Source organism: Triticum urartu, chromosome 5A (assembly GCF_056163025.1).
Source record: "Triticum urartu cultivar PI428250 chromosome 5A, HENAU_Tu73, whole genome shotgun sequence".
Classification (NCBI taxonomy): Eukaryota; Viridiplantae; Streptophyta; class Magnoliopsida; order Poales; family Poaceae; genus Triticum; species Triticum urartu.
Window position 1 is genome coordinate 519,776,070 of NC_141877.1, and position 20,253 is coordinate 519,796,322.

Here is a 20,253-nt window from a genome sequence, read left to right on the forward strand (position 1 = left end):
TCATCATGTATTGTTTAAAAATATGCAAACATTTTAAAAATGAACTATTTCTTAAACTTCATGAACATTTTTGAAGTAAGTGGACACTTATTAAAAATAAAAAATTATAATTTATGAGCACGGATTAAAAATACATACCCAATACTTCTCGTTATAATTGACGAACACTAATTAAAAGTATAGTTTATGGGAAATGATTGGAATCATCTGACGGAACACGACGCGTGCGTCCGTCATTCCGTGGACGTTGGATCATATTTTAATGAGATGGCTAGAAGCAACGTATTACCTAGACTAGTTTTTACAATTAAGTGATCATTGCAATTTATCCCATCGCAACAACTGGTTTGTTGCGGGATCTAAATCTGGATCTCCTCAAGAGCAGCCACCCCCCGTGCTCCTCCAAAGCACCCCCCGATGCGCCACCACTGACGCCGGGGAGCACCCCTGTTGCGCCACCGCCAAGCATCCCCATTGATTCCACCATGACGCCCGCGAGCACGCGCTCCGTCGTCGTGGTTGTCGGCCGCCTCCACCACCATCCATCCTCTCTCCTCCTCCCTCTTCTCACCTTCATCCAAACCAGGCGCTGGCAGCCGCACCGCCACTGAGCACCCCTGTTGTGCCACCGCTGACGCCGGCGAGCACGCGCTCCGCAGTCGTCAGCCGCCTCCACCATCACCCACCCTCTCTCCTCCTCCCTCTTCTCAATCGACGACACCCGCTCCCGCTGCTACCGGGGGATGAAGAAGACAACCTCCGCTCGACACCGACAACACAAGGCGGCGTCCACTTCTGCAACATCACTGCTGTTGCAAAAAAAAATTGCACAAAGACCTCTGTTGCAAAAAAAAAAATCGCAACACAACCTCTGTTGCAAAAAAATTCTGCAAGACAACCTCGGTTGCACAAAAATTCTGCAACACAATCTTTGTTACTCCCTCCGTCACGGTTTAGAAGGCACACTTGGAAATTCTCTGGGACTTAGGTGGTTATCTATTGGTTGTGAGATGGGTTAAAAAATAGCATTCACACTACGCATACATATAGAAATAGTATATCGAAGTACTAATTAGCTACTAGAAATAAATGCAATGCGCCCTAAACCTTGTCTATTGTGGAAACACACGCAAATTTAACTGTGCCTTCTAAACTGTGACGGAGGGAGTATAAATGTTTCTGCAACAAGGTCTTTGTTGCAAAGTTGAGAAGCAAAGTTGAGAAAAGAAGTTCACCCTATTAGATCTGTGTCAGAACCGACGGCTAGATCCGCCGGTCGACGCGCAGCAGCCCCCTTAATTTATATAGAAGATTTATAAAAACAGGGAAAACATGAAAACAAAAATGTGAGAAGAAAAATGAAAGAGAAAACCTGCTCCCCCCAAACAAAAATGAAAGAGAAAAGGGAAAGAAAAATGTGCCGCTCCGGCTAGGCCTGGCCCATACCGCGGCGCTGTAGGCGAGTCCGTGCTCCCCCCAAACCCTCGACGACTGCAGTGGCCGCTTTCCCCTCCGCCTTCCTCGTCCACGGCGCTCGCCCCGCCGCCCGGCTGCTCGCCGCCGGCGCTCTCGGTAAGGCCAAGCCCTCCTCGGCACAGACCCATCTGAATCTGTCGTCGGTTTGGCGCCCTTGATTGCTCACCCACGGCATCTACTTACCACAGCTGACGGCGATGTCGTCTTCGGAGCTGCGCCCGCGCCCCGCCGCCCCCTTCTCCGGCGACCTCCCCGCGGACGCGCTGGACGAGGTCCTCCTCCGCATTCCGGCCAAGGAGCTCTGCCGCCTCCGCGTCGTCTGCCCCGCCTGGCGCGCCCTCACCTCCGACCCGCTCTTCGTCGCGGCGCACAAGTCCCGCCACCACACGGCGCCCCCGCTCCTCGCCATGGACTACCGCGACGATAGTGGGGTCAACGGCATCGAGATTTCGGATTTGTCTGGCAATGTGGTGAAGCGGATACCAAGCGCCGGGTATGAAATTGTTCTGGTGGACGGGTTGTCAGGGGTTGCCAGTGGGCGGAAGTCAAGCAAGGACGATACCATCCGTGTTGCGCGCACGCGGCTTGACCTTGTCTGTTTCAACTGGAGTTTCTGCTCTGGGGACTTCTGGGTGCTGAACCCGGCCACCGGAGACACCATCACCTTGCCGATGGGCTTCTCGGACGAATTGGCGCATGAGCTAGAGGTAGAGGGGATAAAGGAATGGTGCTGCAGAGTCGAGTGGTGTGCTTTCGGGCAGGTCTCCTCTACCAGAGAGTACAAGGCGCTCCGCCTTTCTGATATTGGTGATCGGAAGGTATGTGAGGTTATCACCTTTGATGCCACCAAACATGGAAGCTGGAGAAAGCAGGACCCTCCACCGGCCCACATCTTTGCGAGTCTCAAGATGAGATCATTGAAATCTGTGGTCGTCGATGGGGTGGTGTACTTCTTACTGGACTTCTACTCCACGTATCATGAAACTGGAGTTATGACCATCGAACCTGGTAGTGTAGCTTCGTTCAACCTCGAGACGGAGGAGTGGGGTGTTCTACGTGGCCCAGAACAGGTACAGAGGGTTGTGCAAGAGAACCACAACATTTCCGGTTACTTAGAACTTGAACTCCAGTTATCATTGGCTGAGTTGAATGGATGCTTAGTTATGGTTCATAATATTCATAAGGTATCTATGGACTTGTGGTTTTTGACAGATTTTGAGAAAGGTACCTGGATTAAGAAATACAGCATGCCTTCACATGTTGCTAGGTTTGGCAATCCTTTTTTGATGTTAGATGATGGGAGAATTTTCTTCAATCGGTTGGATTATGGACAAGGTTTCTTTAGTGCTGGAGAGCATGGAGAGGGATTTCTGCAAAGTTATGATCCAACAAATGACACTTCTGGTGAGGCACTAAAACTGAAAGAGTCCAAATCCATTGGCGTTTACACAGGAAGCCTGCTGAGTTTGTAGAGTAGCTATCATTAATGAGGTGAATAATGCATCGAACTGGCTGGTCACCTTATGTTGTGGAGTATATGTGAACAATTAGTGAGAGAATGTTCTGATGTATGCATCGATGAAAATGTACCTTTGTGCCTTCAAAGTATTCACAAATTAATCAACCCCTCGAAAGCATGCAGGGACAAATGTGGTGGTTCCCCTGGCCTTCTTCTTGCCCCTCCTTTGGTATCTTGGGCTCCTTACTGCTAGTATTATGTTAATTTCTGATGCATTTTGCATGAGAAGATTTCCAGGTCCGTTTCATTTTATATGGCAATTGCAGGAGTTTGATCGATGAGTCGCTAGATAGCTATGGTCAGTTTGTAATAAACAAGCTTTTAATGTGGTCTTTCAAAATATAATATGCTGCTCCTAATGCAACATACGAGTACATGAATGCATAGTTTGTTCCTTTCTTGGAAAACATAATGATTTGCTAGGTGCAGAGGTTCGTGCAAGAGAATGACATTTCCGGTTATTAGAACTTGAACTCCAGTTATCATTGGCTGAGTTGAACGGTTGCTTAGTTATGGTTCATAAATATTTATATGGTATCTATGGACTTGTGGTTTTTGACAGATTTTGAGAAAGGTATCTGGGTTAAGAAATACAACATGCCTTCACATGTTGCTAGGTTTGGCAATCCTTTTCTAATGTTAGATGATGGGAAAATTTTCTTCACTCGGTTGGATTATGGACAAGGTTTATTTAGTGCTGGAGAGCATGGAGAGGGATTTCTGCAAAGTTATGATCCAAGAAATGGCACTTATACTATGCACTAAAACTGAAAGAATCCAAATCCATTGGCGTTTACACAGGAAGCCTGCTGAGTTTTATAGAGTAGCTGTCATTAATGAATAATGCATCGTACTGGCTGGTCACCTTATGTTGTATATATGTTAACAATTAGTGAGAAAATGTTCTGATGCATGCATCGATGAAATTTTTTCAGATCTGTGGATTTTGTGTATTTTGGTCTTGTGACTGTGGGAGACTCTTTCATTTTTCAGATCTGCACTTATGTGGATGCCTTTTAGAACATGTTCGTCTATTTTCTTTCACCTTTTCTAATTTTCGGCCGTCTGTTTTCTATTTTGCTTCAGGCCGTTTTTTTGGCCATCCGATCATGTACAGATCTCAGCGCCCCGGTGTGACTCATTTTTCTGTCGCTCGCGTGTGTGCGTCGGTATTGGGGCGAGGTGCAGAGAGAGAGGGAGAGAGACGTATGCTCGTCAGTCCCCTTTCTCTTCTTTGATTCAATGGCGATGAGGGAGAAATAGGTAGTCAGCCAGCCCAACCCAGCGACCACGGCGAGGGGGGTGAACCAAATCTGCCTGTCTGAAGTGTTTGCTTTTTTTGGACAGTTTCAGTTCTGTGCCTGCTGTGTGTCTACCACAGAGTTGCATATGAATGATTTGTTTTGAATTTTACATGAGAGAGCTTTGGTCAGTGATGGAAAATGAGTTATTGCTCATCGCTTTAGCTAAGGGGAGGGACTGTGTCAGCATGTGATTTATTGGGTCGAAAGTGGTGGTGTTTTTGCTGCCATTTCTGTCAGTCCAGTGTCTATTTTGTGCAATGTACGTGCTCTTCATTAGCATGTGAGATAGTGGATCTTGTCGGTAGATTTTTGGGGACTCAGTCGTTGAATGTACTAGCTATGTTCAGCAGCATGCCATTTGATATTTCGTTCTCAGGATGCTTCTGCTGAATACTTCATTATCACCTAGGTAATTTAATGTTTTTTCATGTAGATAGCCCCAAGTATTATGCTCAGTCCATCAATCTATTTCTTCATTTAGGCTGTCAATAAACAAAATTAGTTGTAAGTTAATAGGATTCAATGTGTATAATTCAGTCCAGTGAATGTTCAGTTATCAAATATTTTTATCTTCATTTTGGACGCCATATAAACAAAATTTGGTGTAAGTTAATATGATTCAGTGTGTATTGCAGTTCAGTGAATGTTCAGTCTTCCACTTTTTCAGTTCATTCAATAGTTTTTATATTTTCTAGCACTTTTCAGTATTCATTTTTTAGTTCATAAAGTTACTAGTACTACATATAGAAGAACGACCAGCCAACGCAGCGCAGCAAGTACGGTGTGCTCGTCGTATCAGTCATGAGTCTTCGGTTATCAGCCATTAGTTTGTTCATAGTCTTTGTCACTTCTCATTCTAGGTTTAGTTCTTAGTATCAGTCCTCAGTTTTCATTTCCAGTCTCCAATTTTTAGATATAGCCTAAGTTTTCAGTCCTGTTCTATGTGTCTTATCAGTCCCGTTCAGTTAAGCATTTCCATTTATTTCCTTAGTTTCTATTTTTATTTTTATTTCATTAATCACTCTTCAGTCCTTATGTTTGCATCACTCTTCAGTGTATCATTCTGAAAACTTATTTTCTTCAGTCAATATTAATTCAGTTTGTTTTTAAGTCTAATTCATATTTCAGTAATTTTCTATTATCCTTTTATCTTGTCATTCTTTTTTGCAAACTAAGGTCGGTTGTTAGTTTTCTGTATTTCTTTTTAAATTATTCTTCAGTCCCTCTTTCCTCATTTTGCCTTTGCCTAGTCACGATCAGAATGACACTATAGACACACCTTTGATGGAGAAAAGGACATGTGGCCTAGAAAGTTTTGTCATTCTATTTTTTAGTCTTCATTTTATTACACGAGTCAGTTGTTTACCTCAGTCTATCAGTCTAGGAAGCTTACTTATTTATCAGTGTTCCAACCTTTAGTCTATCGGTCTTCATTGATTATCTTACTTTTCATTTTTAAGTTTATATTTAGGTCTGAAAACTTGAACTGATCAGGAAAGGGTTACAGAATTTTTTGCTAAAAACTGAAAAATACTTTCGAACTTGTCCTTGGCTTCGTTCTTCATTACTAAAAACTTAGCGGTCTTGTTTAGGTTTATATATTCCTTATGCTCAATAGCTTACTTTTCATTTATAAGTTTATATATCTATCTTCATTACTCATTAGTTTAACATGCATGAGGAGAGCCAAATTTTTTTGTTCTATCTTTTTAATTTTTACTTGCTTTTTTTATGCAGTTTGTCCCATGCCACTCAAGGGCCGAATTCAACAGCACAACTGGCGACTGCGTGCTCTTTAAGGAATGTGAGGGGCGCCTTCATCAGACTGAACAATCTCTTTGAGGATGATTTGGTCCATTTTGTACTGGATGGATCATTGCCAAAGTTGCAGCTTTGCATCGTTACGCAATCACCCAACCATGTTGAGCTAGCAATTGCGGCTACTGTGTTTACCCAAGGCATCAGGTTGACTGCAAACAAGTATGCAAATCATTTCCAAACCCTGCTGGCGAGTGATGGATTCGTTGGGATCCCATTTTGTGCATCGTCTGACAAAGACTAGCGTTGTCGACCACGTGATGGTATGTTTTCTGATTCCCGTGTTTTTATTTTTAGTTTCCTTTTTCCTCTTGTATTGTTTTGCTCCTGAAAGACTTTTTTGCATGGTGGTGACTGACATACAATCTTATTTTCTTTGTCTTTCTATTTTCTGATGGACGAGAAAAACCAGAAATTGCTTTTCAAGGTAGTTTCCAGCGTGACAACCCCTGAGGAAGGCATGGCTGGACTACACATCGTTGCTGGTTGTATCTTCTTCAACAAGGAGGGGTGGGAAGATTTCGTGGCGGAAAACGACTTAGGAGTTGGCACGGCGATTCTAATCAACATCAGGAATAACACTCTGAATGAACTGAATATGCTGGTTGTCTTCAACACCATCTAAGCACCAATTTGTTTGTGCAATAAGGGGTGTGTGGTTGCAGTAGTAGTGGGCACCATCTAATCAACACCATCTAAACCTCTATGTGATTTTCCATATATCTAACTCCATGGTTTCAAGAATTATGTGTGTGCTTTCTCTGTGTTATCAACCAGATGTAAATTGTTGCCTGAATCTTTGTGTTTTTTTTTGTGCGGTTAGAAACACAAGAAATGTGTGGTAAAAATCTGCTTATTTTTTGTGTTTTGCTATTACACAATATAGTAGGGTTTCTTCCTCCATTTTTCTGTTAATAAGAGGCATGTTCTCATTTTTAAAAGTGTTTTTCTGCAGGAGATCATTATATCATTTCTTCAGTGTTTCACTACCCTCACATCCTTTTTTCTTCCTACTATATGTTGAATGAATAAGGTAAGACATGCAGGCTTTACATTCTTTTCTCATCTGTTTATTTTCTTTTTGATGAATGCAATCATACGCTTAATCCAAGAGGGGAGGTGGAATTTGGACCTGAATCTGGTATTAAAACAGACGTTTTTTTCAGACTGACCACGGATTGAAATTACAGAAATACACGTGTTAAAAACTGGTTGGACAAAAAAAATGACCTAAACCAAATGAAAAAACACACATCTGATAACTAGACGCTTTTCTTTTGGTGATGAAGTCGGGACATATATACTGAAGAAACTCAGAAAATTTCTAAAGAACTGGTTAGTTGCTTTTGTTATACTAAAATGCAGAGTAACCATGCACGTGGAATGCACTTCTCACATAAGTTTACCTTTTGACATCCAAAGGAGCTCTTGCTTACTGTACTTCTTTCAGTGACTCTGATCAAGCACTTAATATCTAAAATATCATCACTCAGTTTTCCCACAAACTTGTTTAATCATGCATCTGCAAATACATTCTCCAAAATAGAATCACTGGCTGATTCATGGGTGAGAATTGGTGGCCTCCCGCTGAATGGAGGCTCAAAATCCTTGCATCTTATTGGATCCCATGCACTATCTCCATTCCTAAATATAAGACCTTTTGGTAGGCTAGGAATGGAGGTAGTAGGTTGTAGTCAATTGATGCCAATCAAATGTATAATGCTTGGTACAAGGTCAATTGCATGTAAAAAAGGTATAAATGGCAATGAACAGCTAATCGATGGCTTACCTGAAGCTCATTAGTTACTTCTACTTCCCAATCATGCAGAGCTGCAACATATGTTTATCTAACATAACCCAGTCAAACAAAAGTTTTTGACCTGGTATGTGTGGGCTTGAGGCTGATACAAATTGCATGATGAATACAGAACGGTCACACATCTGATCTTCTGACAACAACGTCAATGCTAACTCGAAAGTCACAAAATGTCTTTTATTCTTTATATTCCATCATACTTTGTGGTATGGATGTAGAAAAGGAAAATTATTAACACCTTAACCCCGTATTCTTAGCATGTCGATCCAAAACCCTAGGAAAGTTCCTCGCAATGAACTACTATATTTTTGGTGGTACTTTGCGTCAGAGCCCAGGCTCATCTGCACCTGATGAACAATAAATTTGTAAGAAAAAATTAAATAACCTGAATCGAAGACGCTTGAGTGTGCCAGGAGCGTGTAAATTTTCCGGGCGAAATGACATTCGAGGAGCTTTCGGCAAAAAATAAATCGGCTCCGAACAATGTTCTTTTTCAAAGTTTCTGTGCAGCAAGGACAACGCGACATGCACCAATTTCAGCAAAAAAATCTTCGCCGTCTAAAAAAGCAAAAAATCTTTGTTCTCTCAAAAAAATCTTTGGTAAATAAAACGAGTTTTTTAGGTTTTTCTTTGAGAATCAGTTCTTTAAGGTAAATAAAACGAGTACAGGAATACAATTCATCGTAGGCCTTAATTATCCACCTGAAGCCTGAGGCCCATTTTAGACCAGCCCACTCGTGGACCTTAATTATCGTATGTTTTTATGGAGACTATCTAAACAGTCGATACCAACAAATGATGTCCGGGCGCATCGACATATGACTGATTCCAGCTCATGCGGCATGTGTGGTCAGCCGGACTCGTGGAGACATTCGTTGCTGCAGTGCACTATGTCACGATGTATATGGGCCCTAGTGGATGAAGACCTCTCTCAACAGCTAGCAGTTGTCACGGAACCTAACGTGAAGCAGTGGCTGTTTACACTCAAGGAGCTATTATCACATGATCAGTTCGTTAAGCTTACTGTAACGCTGTGGGCGGTCTGGTCAGCACGCCGCAAAGCTATCCACGAGGGCATTTTTCAAAGTCCACAAAGCACACATGGATTTATATGCAGGTTCATACAAGAGCTCGAACTGATTAGAGAATCAGGGCAGACCACTTCAAGGCGAGGAACGAGAGCAGTCCAACAAAACCAGCGGCCAAAAGCCCCTCCATCGGGTGTGGCTAAGATACATGTTGATGCCGCATGTCGCCGAGGCACAGGAGGGGTAGCAAGAGCAGTGTGCAGAGATGCAAATGGAGTTTTCATGGGGAGCTCCGCTCTAGGCATAGCAGGTGTTGATGATCCTGCCATTTTGGAGACGATTGCATGCCGGGAGGCACTTGTCCTAGCACAAGATCTAAATCTCCATAATGTGCTAGTGGCGTCGGATGCAAAGGACGTTATGAGTGCTATCAACAAGTCTTGCCAGGGTTCAAACGGAGCCATAATTGCTGAGATAAACAGTTTATCTTCCATATTTAGCGTTTCTTTTACTTTTGAATCTCGTGCCGTCAATGTAGAGGCATATAGTTTAGCCAAGCATGTTTTTTCATTGGGACCGGGGCGCCACCTGTGGCTAGGCCGATCCCATGATCAACGTTGTATCCCACATTCTATAGAATTCTCTGAATAAAGTTTGGTTTTATCGCTCAAAAAAATTATCCACTTGAAGCCTGAACCCCGTACAATTCCCCAAACCCTCGACCACTGTCCAGTGACTGCCGTCGGCCGCTTTCTCCTCCACTCCTCTACGGCGGACGCCTGGCTGCTCACCGCCAGCGCTCTCGGTAAGGCCAACCCCTCCTCGGCGCACAACCCCATCTCAACCCACCGTCGATTTGGCGTCCTCGCTTGCTCACCCGTGACATCTATTTACCACAGAGATGTCGTCTTCAAAGCCGCCCCCAGGCCCAGCCGCCTCCAGCTCCGGCAACCTGCCCGCGGACGCGTTGTACGAGGTCCTCCTCTGCATCCCGGCCAAGGAGCTCTGCCGCCTCCGCGCCGTCTGCCCGGTCTGGCGCGCCCTCACCTCCGACCCGCTCTTCGTTGCGGCGCACAAGTCCCGCCACCAGAAGGCTTCCCCGCTCCTCGCCGTGGCCTACGACGACGACGATGACCACAACGGTGTTGAGATTTTGGATCCGTCGGGCAACATGGTGAAGCGGATTCCGAACACCGAGTACAAAGCTGTTCTGATGCACGATAGCATCCGTGTTGTGCGCACGCGGCTAGACCTCATCTGTTTGAACTGCTTTTGGGTGCTGAACCCGGCCACTGGAGCTACTACCGCCTTGCCGTTGGGCTTCTCAGAGGAATTGGAGCATGAGCTAGAGGGAAAAAGGCGCTCCTTGTGCTGGAATTTTGTCTATTTGGGCCTAGCCCAATAGCAGTTTCAGAAATTCCTAATAAATCCTAGAGGCCCACGCAGCCCATTTGTGCAAGGCAAGAGGTGGAACAAAAGTTTAGTCCCACATTGCTAGTTTAGAGGGAGTTGGACTACGATCTTCCCCATCCCGGCTTGCGGCGTGCACCGCAGGTCGGGACAGTAGGCCTCCGAAACCGCATCTTTTGAGTCCTGTACGGGAGAAGGGTGATAAGGTTTTTGGGGAGCGCTCAGCGCGACTACTGGCTGCTTCATCACGGACGATCCGGTCGCCGACGACTACTTCCCCGACGACGACTTCTTCCCCGACGCCCACGACCTCCTCGACGACATGGCAGGCGAGGACACCGACCCCAAGTCCAGCGTTTCTGCTGCTGCTTTCCCGTACGTGTTCTTGTCTTTCCTTTTAAAGGTTCTGTCGCAGTTCCTTGTTCTAGTCCTTGTCCTACCCATGTTAGGTTCTACTTCATATATGCTACTTGCTATACTGTCTGCTTTAGATATGATAGGCTACGGTTCATATATGCAGAAGTTATTTACCTTCTCTCTGTCAGAACGCATGACTTGTTTTATCTCTTCTATATTAGTCATGCTTTATCTAGTATTTCAGTTAATAAAATCATTTGGTAAATTGCTCATATTTCCAACAATCCAAAAACCTTATTATAGGCAATTTACCCCAAGTGGTTTTGCTGCTTCCATGAGACCTCCTATGTTTGAGGGTATCCACTATAAGAGGTGGCGCGTGAGATCAGTCTTATGGTTTCAAACCATGAGTTGCTATGACGCCACTCTCGGCAAACCTGAAGGAGAGCTTGATGCTCAACAGGCACAAGCTTTTCAGAAAATGGATACTCTGTTTAAGGCTGCTCTCTTGAGTGTTCTTGGTGAGAACATAGTTGATGCTTATGCGTCAATTGATAACGGAAAAGATATGTGGGATGTACTCGAGGCCAAGTTTGGGGTCTCGGATGCTGGCACTGAGCTGTACATTATGGAGCAATTCTATGATTACAGGATGACTGAAGAGCGCTCCGTGGTTGAGCAAGCTCATGAGATACAGTCATTTGCTAGAGAACTTGAGTACTTCAGTTGTATGCTACCGGACAAGTTTGTTGCCGGAGGTATCATCACTAAGCTTCCTCCTTCATGGAGGAACTTTGCTACCTTGCTGAAGCATAAGAGGCAGGAGTTTTCTGTCCCGGATCTCATTGGCACTCTTGACGTGGAAGAAAAGGCGAGAGCAAAGGACACACGTGCTCGAGGTATTGAGGGAGGATCTAGTGCCAATGTGGTACAGAAGCAGAACTTCCAGCCCCACAAGTTCAAGAACAAGGGCAAGTTTGATGGGAAGAACAAGGCTGTGCAACACATGAACTTCAAGAAGAAGAATGGCAAGAAGAAAGGTGATTGTCATGTGCGTGGGGATCCTGATCATTGGGCTCCTAGTTACCCTAATCGCTATGACAAGCGTCATCCTGGGAAAGGCGGCAAGACCGCTAATGTTGTCATTGGAGACACTGACATGAAGGATGCTGGGTATGGTATATTTCCCACTATTCTTTCAGTATGTCATTCTCCTGACTAGTTGATTGACACGGGTGCTAATGTGCATGTATGCGGTGATATTTCCATGTTTTCGTCTTATCAGACCGCAGGGACTTCAACCGTGCTGATGGGCAACGGTTCAAGTGCTTCTGTTCGTGGTGTTGGCACGGTCGATCTGAAGTTTACTTCGGGGAAGATCGTGCGGCTGAAGAACGTGCATTATGTCCCCTCCGTCAATAAAAATCTTGTTAACGGATCTCTTCTATGTAGAGATGGCTACAAGCTTGTCTTTGAGTCGAATAAATTTGTAATATCCAAGTATGGAACCTTTGTTGGTAAAGGCTATGAGTCAGGATGGTTGTTTCGTTTATCCTTATCAGACGTTTGCAATAAAGTTGTTAATCATATTTGCAACAATAGTGAATCCGATGTGTGGCATTCATGTCTTTGTCATGTTAACTTTGGTTGCATGTCGCGACTAGCGAAGTTGAACTTAATCCCTAGTGTCATCACCGTCAAGGGATCTAAGTGTCAAGTGTGTGTGCAAGCTAAGCAACCTCGTAAGTCTCACACGACTGCGGAAATAAGAAATCTTGCACCACTAGAGCTCATACATTCAGATCTATGTGAAATGAATGGTGTGTTGACAAAAGGTGGAAAGAAATATTTCACGACGTTAATTGATGACTCCACTAGATACTGCCGTGTGTATCTTCTGAAATCTAAGGATGAGGCTTTGAACTTTTTCAAGATCTACAAAGCTGAAGTGGAAAACCAACTTGATCGAAAAATCAAGAGGCTTAGGTCCGACCGTGGTGGAGAGTATTTTTCCAATGAGTTTGATGCTTTTTGTGCGGAACATGGTATAATCCATGAGAGGACTCCTCCCTACTCACCTCAGTCAAATGGGGTGGCCGAAAGAAAGAACCGTACTCTAACTGATTTGGTTAACGCCATGTTAGATACATCGGGTCTCTCCAAGGCATGGTGGGGGGAGGCGATATTGACAGCATGTCATGTCCTGAACCGAGTCCCCACAAAGAACAAAGAGATAACTCCATTCGAGGAATGGGAGAAGAAAAGGTTAAAACTCTCTTATCTGCGAACATGGGGTTGTTTGGCGAAAGTCAATGCTCCAATTTCAAAGAAGCGGAAGCTTGGACCAAAGACTGTGGATTGTGTTTTCCTGGGATATGCTTTTCATAGCATTGGCTATAGATTCTTGGTTGTAAAATCTGAGGTACCTGACATGCATGTCGGTACGATCATGGAGTCGAATGATGCGACTTTCTTTGAATATATCTTTCCCATGAAGGATATGGCTACCTCATCTAATCAGGAGATGCCTAGTTCATCGAATCAGGAACCAGTTACAATTACCGAACCCGCAATTTCGATGGAACACTTTGAAAGTCCTGTGGAGGAGAACAATGAAGTTCCTATTAGGAGCAAGAGACAGAGGACTGCAAAGTCCTTTGGTGATGATTTTCTTGTGTACCTCATAGATGACACTCCCAGTTCTATTTCAGAGGCCTATGCATCTGAAGATGCTGACTACTGGAAGGAAGCGGTTCATAGCGAGATGGATTCCATCTTGGCAAATGAAACTTGGGAGATAACTGATCGTCCTTATGGGTGCAAACCAATAGGATGCAAATGGGTATTCAAGAAGAAGCTTAGGCCTGATGGTACTATTGAAAAGTACAAGGCTCGGCTCGTGGCTAAGGGTTATACCCAAAAGGAAGGTGAAGACTTCTTTGATACTTACTCACCTGTGGCTCGACTGACCACTATTCGAGTTCTACTTTCACTAGCTTCCTCGCATGGTCTTCTCGTTCATCAAATGGATGTTAAGACTGCTTTCCTAAATGGAGAGTTGGACGAGGAAATTTATATGGAACAACCAGATGGGTTTGTACTAGATGGTCAGGAAGGGAAAGTGTGCAAGTTGCTGAAGTCTTTGTACGGACTTAAGCAAGCACCCAAACAGTGGCATGAGAAGTTTGAAAGAATTTTAACAGCTGCAGGCTTTGTTGTGAACGAAGCTGACAAATGTGTGTACTATCGCCATGGTGGGGGCGAGGGAGTTATCCTGTGCTTGTATGTTGATTACATACTGATTTTCGGAACCAATCTGAATGTTATTAAGGAGGTCAAGGATTTCCTATCTCGTTGTTTTGAGATGAAGGATTTAGGAGTGGTTGATGTCATTCTAAACATCAAGTTGTTGAGAGACGATGATGGTGGGATTACATTGCTTTAATCTCACTATGTGGAAAAGATCTTGAGTCGCTTTGGCTATAGTGACTGCAAGCCCTCTCCAACACCATATGATGCTAGTGTGTTGCTTCGAAAGAATCGAAGAATTGCTAGAGACTAATTGAAGTATTCTCAGATTATTGGCTCGCTTATGTACTTAGCCAGTGCTACAAGACCTGACATCTCTTTTGCTGTTAGCAAACTGAGTCGGTTTGTTTCAAAACCAGGAGATGTGCATTGGAAAGCTCTAGAGAGAGTTTTGCGTTATTTGAAAGGCAATGCAAATTATGGAATTCACTACACCGGGCATCCAAAGGTGCTTGAAGGGTATAGTGACTCAAACTGGATCTCAGATGCTGATGAGATAAAGGCCACGAGTGGTTATGTATTCACTCATGGAGGTGGCGCTGTTTCTTGGAAGTCTTGCAAGCAGACCATCTTAACGAGGTCAACAATGGAAGTAGAACTCACAGCACTAGATACAGCTACGGTCGAAGCAGATTGGCTTCGTCGGCTCTTGAATGACTTACCGGTTGTTGAGAAACCTGTACCGGGTATCCTTATGAACTGCGACAATCAAACTGTGATCACGAAAGTGAGCAGCTCAAAGGATAACATGAAGTCATCAAGACACGTTTAGAGAAGGTTAAAGTCTGTCAGAAAAATGAAAAACTCCGGAGTTATTGCATTGGATTATATCCAAACGTCTAAAAATCTGGCAGATCCTTTTACTAAGGGTCTATCACGTAATGTGATAGATAATGCATCGAGGGAGATGGGTATGAGACCCACAATATGAGTTGGTCATAGTGGTAACCTATTCTTTGTGATCGGAGACCCGTGAATTAGATGTGGAAGACAAGCTGTTGGTCAACTGAGAGGAGAGTATCTTTACTATTCACAATACCTCTCCATGAAGATGCAATACTCTCCTTATCTGCATGGCAGGTTGATGTATATCTTAATGTGTTCTAAGTGGCTTATTTAAGCAGAGATGTTATCCTGCAGAACATCTTTTAAAGAACACACCTATATGAGTCAAATTGTCAAACGTCGCAATCTATGAAAGTAGGGTTCTCTCTAGTAAACTCATGAAAGGTCACGGAGTATGACGCATAAGCTCCACCCGCGGGGAAGACCCACGGTAGCCACGTATCGGTCAAGGCTTTATGTGAAGCTAGATTCGCAGAAAACTTGCAGTTCAAGGCCCAGTCCACTGTTCAAGTTGCTTACTAGTGTAGCATAGAGTTCTAGGTGGAAGTTCAACTTAACAGTCTCCACTGCAGTACCGGTATATAAAACAGTGTTTTTGAACCAAAGGCAAATTTTTATGTGCCTCTGGGATCTGGTGGGGGATTGCTGGAATTTTGTCTATTTTGGGCCTAGCCCAATAGCAGTTTCAGAAATTCCTAATAAATCCTAAAGGCCCACGCAGCCCATTTGTGCAAGGCAAGAGGTGGAACAAAAGTTTAGTCCCACATTGCTAGTTTAGAGGGAGTTGGACCTCTTTATAAGGGAGGTTCTTTCCCCACATGTATGAGCATGAGAACAAGAGGGACATCCACGCGCGCTCCTCCTCCGCCGCCCGCCGCGCCGCGCCGCGCCGCAGCCTCTTCGCGTCCTTCTCCTGTGCCTATATAAGAGAGGTCGCTCCTCTCCAGAGAGACACACCAGAAGATCCCCTTCCTCTCGCCACAAAGTTTCTGAGCACTGTGCTGCTGCTACGATCTTCCCCATCCCGGCTTGCGGCGTGCACCGCAGGTCGGGACAGTAGGCCTCCGAAACCGCACCTTTTGAGTCCTGTACGGAGAAGGGTGATAAGGTTTTTGGGGAGCGCTCAGCGCGACTACTGGCTGCTTCATCACGGACGATCCGGTCGCCGACGACTACTTCCCCGACGTCCACGACCTCCTCGACGACATGGCAGGCGAGGACACCGACCCCAAGTCCAGCGCTTCTGCTGCTGCTGTCCCGTACGTGTTCTTGTCTTTCCTGTTAAAGGTTCTGCCGCAGTTCCTTGTTCTAGTCCTTGTCCTACACATGTTAGGTTCTACTTCATATATGCTACTTGCTATACTGTCTGCTTTAGATATGATAGGCTACGGTTCATATATGCAGAAGCTATTTACCTTCTCTCTGTCAGAACGCATGACTTGTTTTATTTCTTCTATATTAGTCATGCTTTATCTAGTATTTCAGTTAATAAAATCATTTGGTAAATTGCTCATATTTCCAACACCTTGTGCTTTTGGGACTGCCAAGTTGAGTCCTGTGCTTTTGGGCATGTCTCCTCTACGAGAGAGTACAAGGCGCTCTGTGTCTCTAGAATTAATCATCACCAGCAGGTAAGTGAGGTTATCACCTTTGATGACACCAACCATGGATGCTGGAGGAGAAAGCAGGACCCTTCGTCCCATATCTGTGCCCGTCGCCAGATGAGACTTGATGCGGTGATCTACTTCTTGATGGATTTTTACCCCACATACTGTAATACCCCGGGGTTTTAATCACTGAGCCTGGTAGCATAGTCGTTCAACCTTGAGACAGAGGAGTGGGGTGTTCTACCTGGTCCAGAACAGGTGCAGATGTTTGTGCAAGAGAACGATGATTACAGTTACGCAGAACTTGACCTCCAGTTATCATTGGCTGAGTTGAACGGCTGCTTAGTTCTGTTTCATAATATTCTTCACAAATCTATGGACTTGTGGTTTTTATCAGATTCTGAGAAAAGTATCTGGGTTAAGAAATACAACATGCCTTCACATGTTTCTAGGCTTTATAGGTATCCTTTTCTGATGTTAGATGATGGGACGATTTTTTTCAGTGGGGTGGATGGTCTACAAGGTTTACTTAGTGATGGAGAGCAAGGAGAGGGATTTCTGCTAAGTTATGACCCAAGAAATGACACTTATGGTTATGCAGTCAAACTGAGAGTTTCCAAATCCATTGGCATTTACACAGGAAGCCTGCTGAGTTTATAGAGTAGCTGTCAGTGATGAGTTGAATAATGCTGGATGTTTACCTTATGTTGTGCATGGGAACAATTAGTGAGGCATTGTACTGATGCATGGCAATAAAAAAGTACTTTTGTGCCTTGAAAGTTTATTATGTTTATATCCGGTACATTTTGCATGAGAAGACTTGCAGTTTTTTGTTTGTTCCATTTTGTATGGCAATTTCAGGAGTTTGGTCAATGACCAGTTTGTAACAAACAAGCTTTTCAATGTGGTGTTTCAAAATATAATACGCTGCTCTTTACCCTTTGACACCAAACCAATCATGCTCTTTACCCTTTGGTACTTGTCTCACATTTATGTTGTCCTTGAATGTTCAATGTTACCTGGTGTCAGTGAGTCACATATTCTGCTTCACTATTATCCTTCAATCTCTTGGCTCCTTTCTTTTGTCACCATTCTTTTACTGATTTTTGTGCTTGTAGTTCATCTTCTGCTCCAGTTTTGAAGGGACACAAAATTAACGAACTCATGATGAATCTATTTGCTGATCTGTGGGTAACACATATCCAGTGAATATTTGAAAAGAAGTCCCGTAATTGCTGGCTGTGGTAATTTACAAGCTCTCTTCTCTGCTGCTTCCATGTAAAATGGAAATGATGGCAAGGAGCTTTTCTGCGATGAAGAGAGAACTCAGAACCGCAACTCTGAAGATCAAGGCATACTGTACAAAGAGTGTACTTACCGCATGGGGTATTTTGGTCTTTTGTGTCTGGTACTAGTTGGAAAATTGGATTTTATGGATTTTGGTATTGTGACTAGGATTCTCTTCCATTTTTAGATCTGTACTCACGTGGATGCCTTTTAGAACACGTTCTTTGTTTTATTTTACTTTGGATGAAGTTCAGAACATATACAGAAACTCTGAAATTTTCTAAGAACCAGGGTTTCTTTTGGTATACTAGTAGACATGCACGTGTAAGGCACTTCTCACATAAAGTTTATCTTTAACATCCAATAGAATTAATGCCTTCTATAACTCTTTTCGTCAACGAACAAGGTGGTTGACTCTAATCTAGCTTTTGGTACCTTAAATCACCAATCAATTTCTGAAAAACTCGCTCTATCTTGTATCTTCTGGGCGAGAATGGTTGGCCTCCTGGTGAATGGAAGCTGGAAATACTTGCACCTTATTAGATGCCATGTAGGTTGTAGTTAATTGATGCCAATCAGATGTATAGTGCTTGGTACAAGGTCAACGGGTATCTATGAAAGGTGAATGACGATTAACATATACTAGGATAATCGACTGATTACCCGCAGTTCATTGGTTACTTTAAGTTCCCAATCATGTCTTCCATTCCACAGTCAAGCAAAGGTTGTTGACCTGGTATGTATAGAATTGACGCTGATCCAAATTGCACGTATTTGATCTTGTGACAACAACATCAATGCTTACCTTGAAAGTCATCTAATGTCTTCACATTCATTATATTCCATCCCGCTCGTTGGTCTGGATGTATAAAGGTTGACCCTGGAATCTTAACACGTCGATCCAAAACCCATGAAAAGCTCCTTGCAATAAACTGATATTTTTGTGACATTTTCTCAAGGAAAAGATAGCAAGGTTGGCAAAATTAAAAAAATATTAAGAAACAATGAACCAATATAGATTTCCGGCAGGTTATAAAATAAAAAGGATGTAAACAACAACAAATATCTATTAAAATATCCATCATTTATTTTAAAACTGTTCCTCGTGTATTTAAAACTGTTCCTCGTGTATTTGAGAAAAAGTTCATTGAATATTTAAAAAACCTCATCCATTATTAAAAACTTTTCCTTGTGTTTTTGTAAATATTTATCATGCATGGTTGTTAAAAAATATGAAAAATTCGAAATAATGAAGTATTTCTTAAATTACATGAACATTTTCAAAGTATGTGGACACTTATTAAAAATTAAAATAATTATTCTTGAATACTGTTAAAATGCCTACCCAATATAATTTATATAGTGAATTTATAAAATAGAGAGAAAAAAGTGAAAACTCAAAATTCATAAGTATAGAGAAAAAAAATGAAAACAAATGTTCATGAAAAAAATGAACCAGGGTCAGCGGCGTCGCGATTTCGGATTTGTCGGGCAACGTCGTGAAGAGGATTCCAAGCGCCGGGTACACGTTTGTTATGAAAATCACGGGCGATGCCATTGGCCGGTTCACAAGCAAGGACGACAGCCTCATTGTTTTGAGCGCGCGGCTAGACCTCGTCTGTTTCAGCTGGGAAGATTACTCTGAGGCCTTGTGGGTTCTGAACCCGGCCACCGGAGCCACTATCGACCTGCCAACGGGCTGCTCCGAGTCGTGCGCTATTGGGCAGGTCTCCTCTACCAGAGAGTACAAGGTCCTCCGCGTCTCTAGAACCGGTGACTACTGGCAGCAGCAGGTATGTGAGGTTATCACCTTTGATGACACCAATCATGGAAGCTGAAGGAGAAAGCAGGACCCTCCGTGCTATATCTCATTCAGATGCAGGACGGGATGTGTGGTCGTCGATGGGGTGGTGTACTTCTTGATGGATTTTCACTACACATACTTCAGAACTCGCATGAAAACCACTGGACCTGGTAGCATAGCTGCGTTCAACCTCGAGACAGAGGATTGGATGGGTGTTCGACGGGGGCCAGAGCCGGTGCACAGGTTTGTGCAAGAGAACCAGGTTTACGGCGGTTACCCAAAACTCGAACTCCAGTTATCATTGGCTGAGTTGGACGGCTGCTTAGTTATGGTTCATAATAGAGAAAAGTATACTTTTCGTCCCTCAACTCTTGGTGAAGTTTAGATTTGGTCCCTCAACTTCAAAACCGGACAACTTGCACCCCCAACTACCGAAACTGGACAAGGTTCGTCCCTGGACTCGGCTTTGACCGGCTTTTGGTGTTTCTCACCCCGGGTTTTGACCGGTGCTCATTCATATTCCTGTAATTTTTTTATATCCGTGAACTCCAAAACCGTGACCAAGGATACTTTTCATCCCTCAATTCTTAAACCCTAACCCTAAACCCTCCACAAGTCCATAGAAATTCGGGGTGCAAGTTGTCCGGTTTTGGAGTTGAGGGACCAAATCTA

At 43.7% G+C, this 20,253-nt stretch overlaps 2 protein-coding genes and 1 pseudogene across 2 annotated transcripts; all 3 read left to right on the forward strand.

Annotated features, from left to right (window-relative positions):
• Positions 1–1,433: 1,433 nt before the first annotated feature.
• Positions 1,434–6,953, forward strand: LOC147972421 (F-box/kelch-repeat protein At3g23880-like). Its single transcript, XM_087523060.1, has 2 exons — positions 1,434–1,572; positions 1,665–6,953. Exon 2 carries the CDS (start codon positions 1,674–1,676, stop codon positions 2,946–2,948), a length of 1,275 nt encoding a protein of 424 aa, XP_087379186.1. The 5' UTR covers positions 1,434–1,572; positions 1,665–1,673; the 3' UTR covers positions 2,949–6,953.
• Positions 6,954–9,862: 2,909 nt separating this feature from the next.
• On the forward strand, positions 9,863–17,150 carry LOC147972422 (putative F-box protein At5g62660). Its single transcript, XM_087523061.1, is given in 2 exon segments — positions 9,863–10,313; positions 16,402–17,150. Coding segments are annotated over 2 exon segments (1,200 nt in total).
• Positions 17,151–17,871: 721 nt separating this feature from the next.
• Positions 17,872–19,966, forward strand: LOC147972423 (uncharacterized; annotated as a pseudogene).
• Positions 19,967–20,253: the final 287 nt, after the last annotated feature.

Bases quoted from the DNA above. Each gene is read 5' to 3' on its own strand.
- LOC147972421 (XM_087523060.1), top strand. From the start codon at position 1,674: ATGTCGTCTTCGGAGCTGCGCCCGCGCCCCGCCGCCCCCTTCTCCGGC.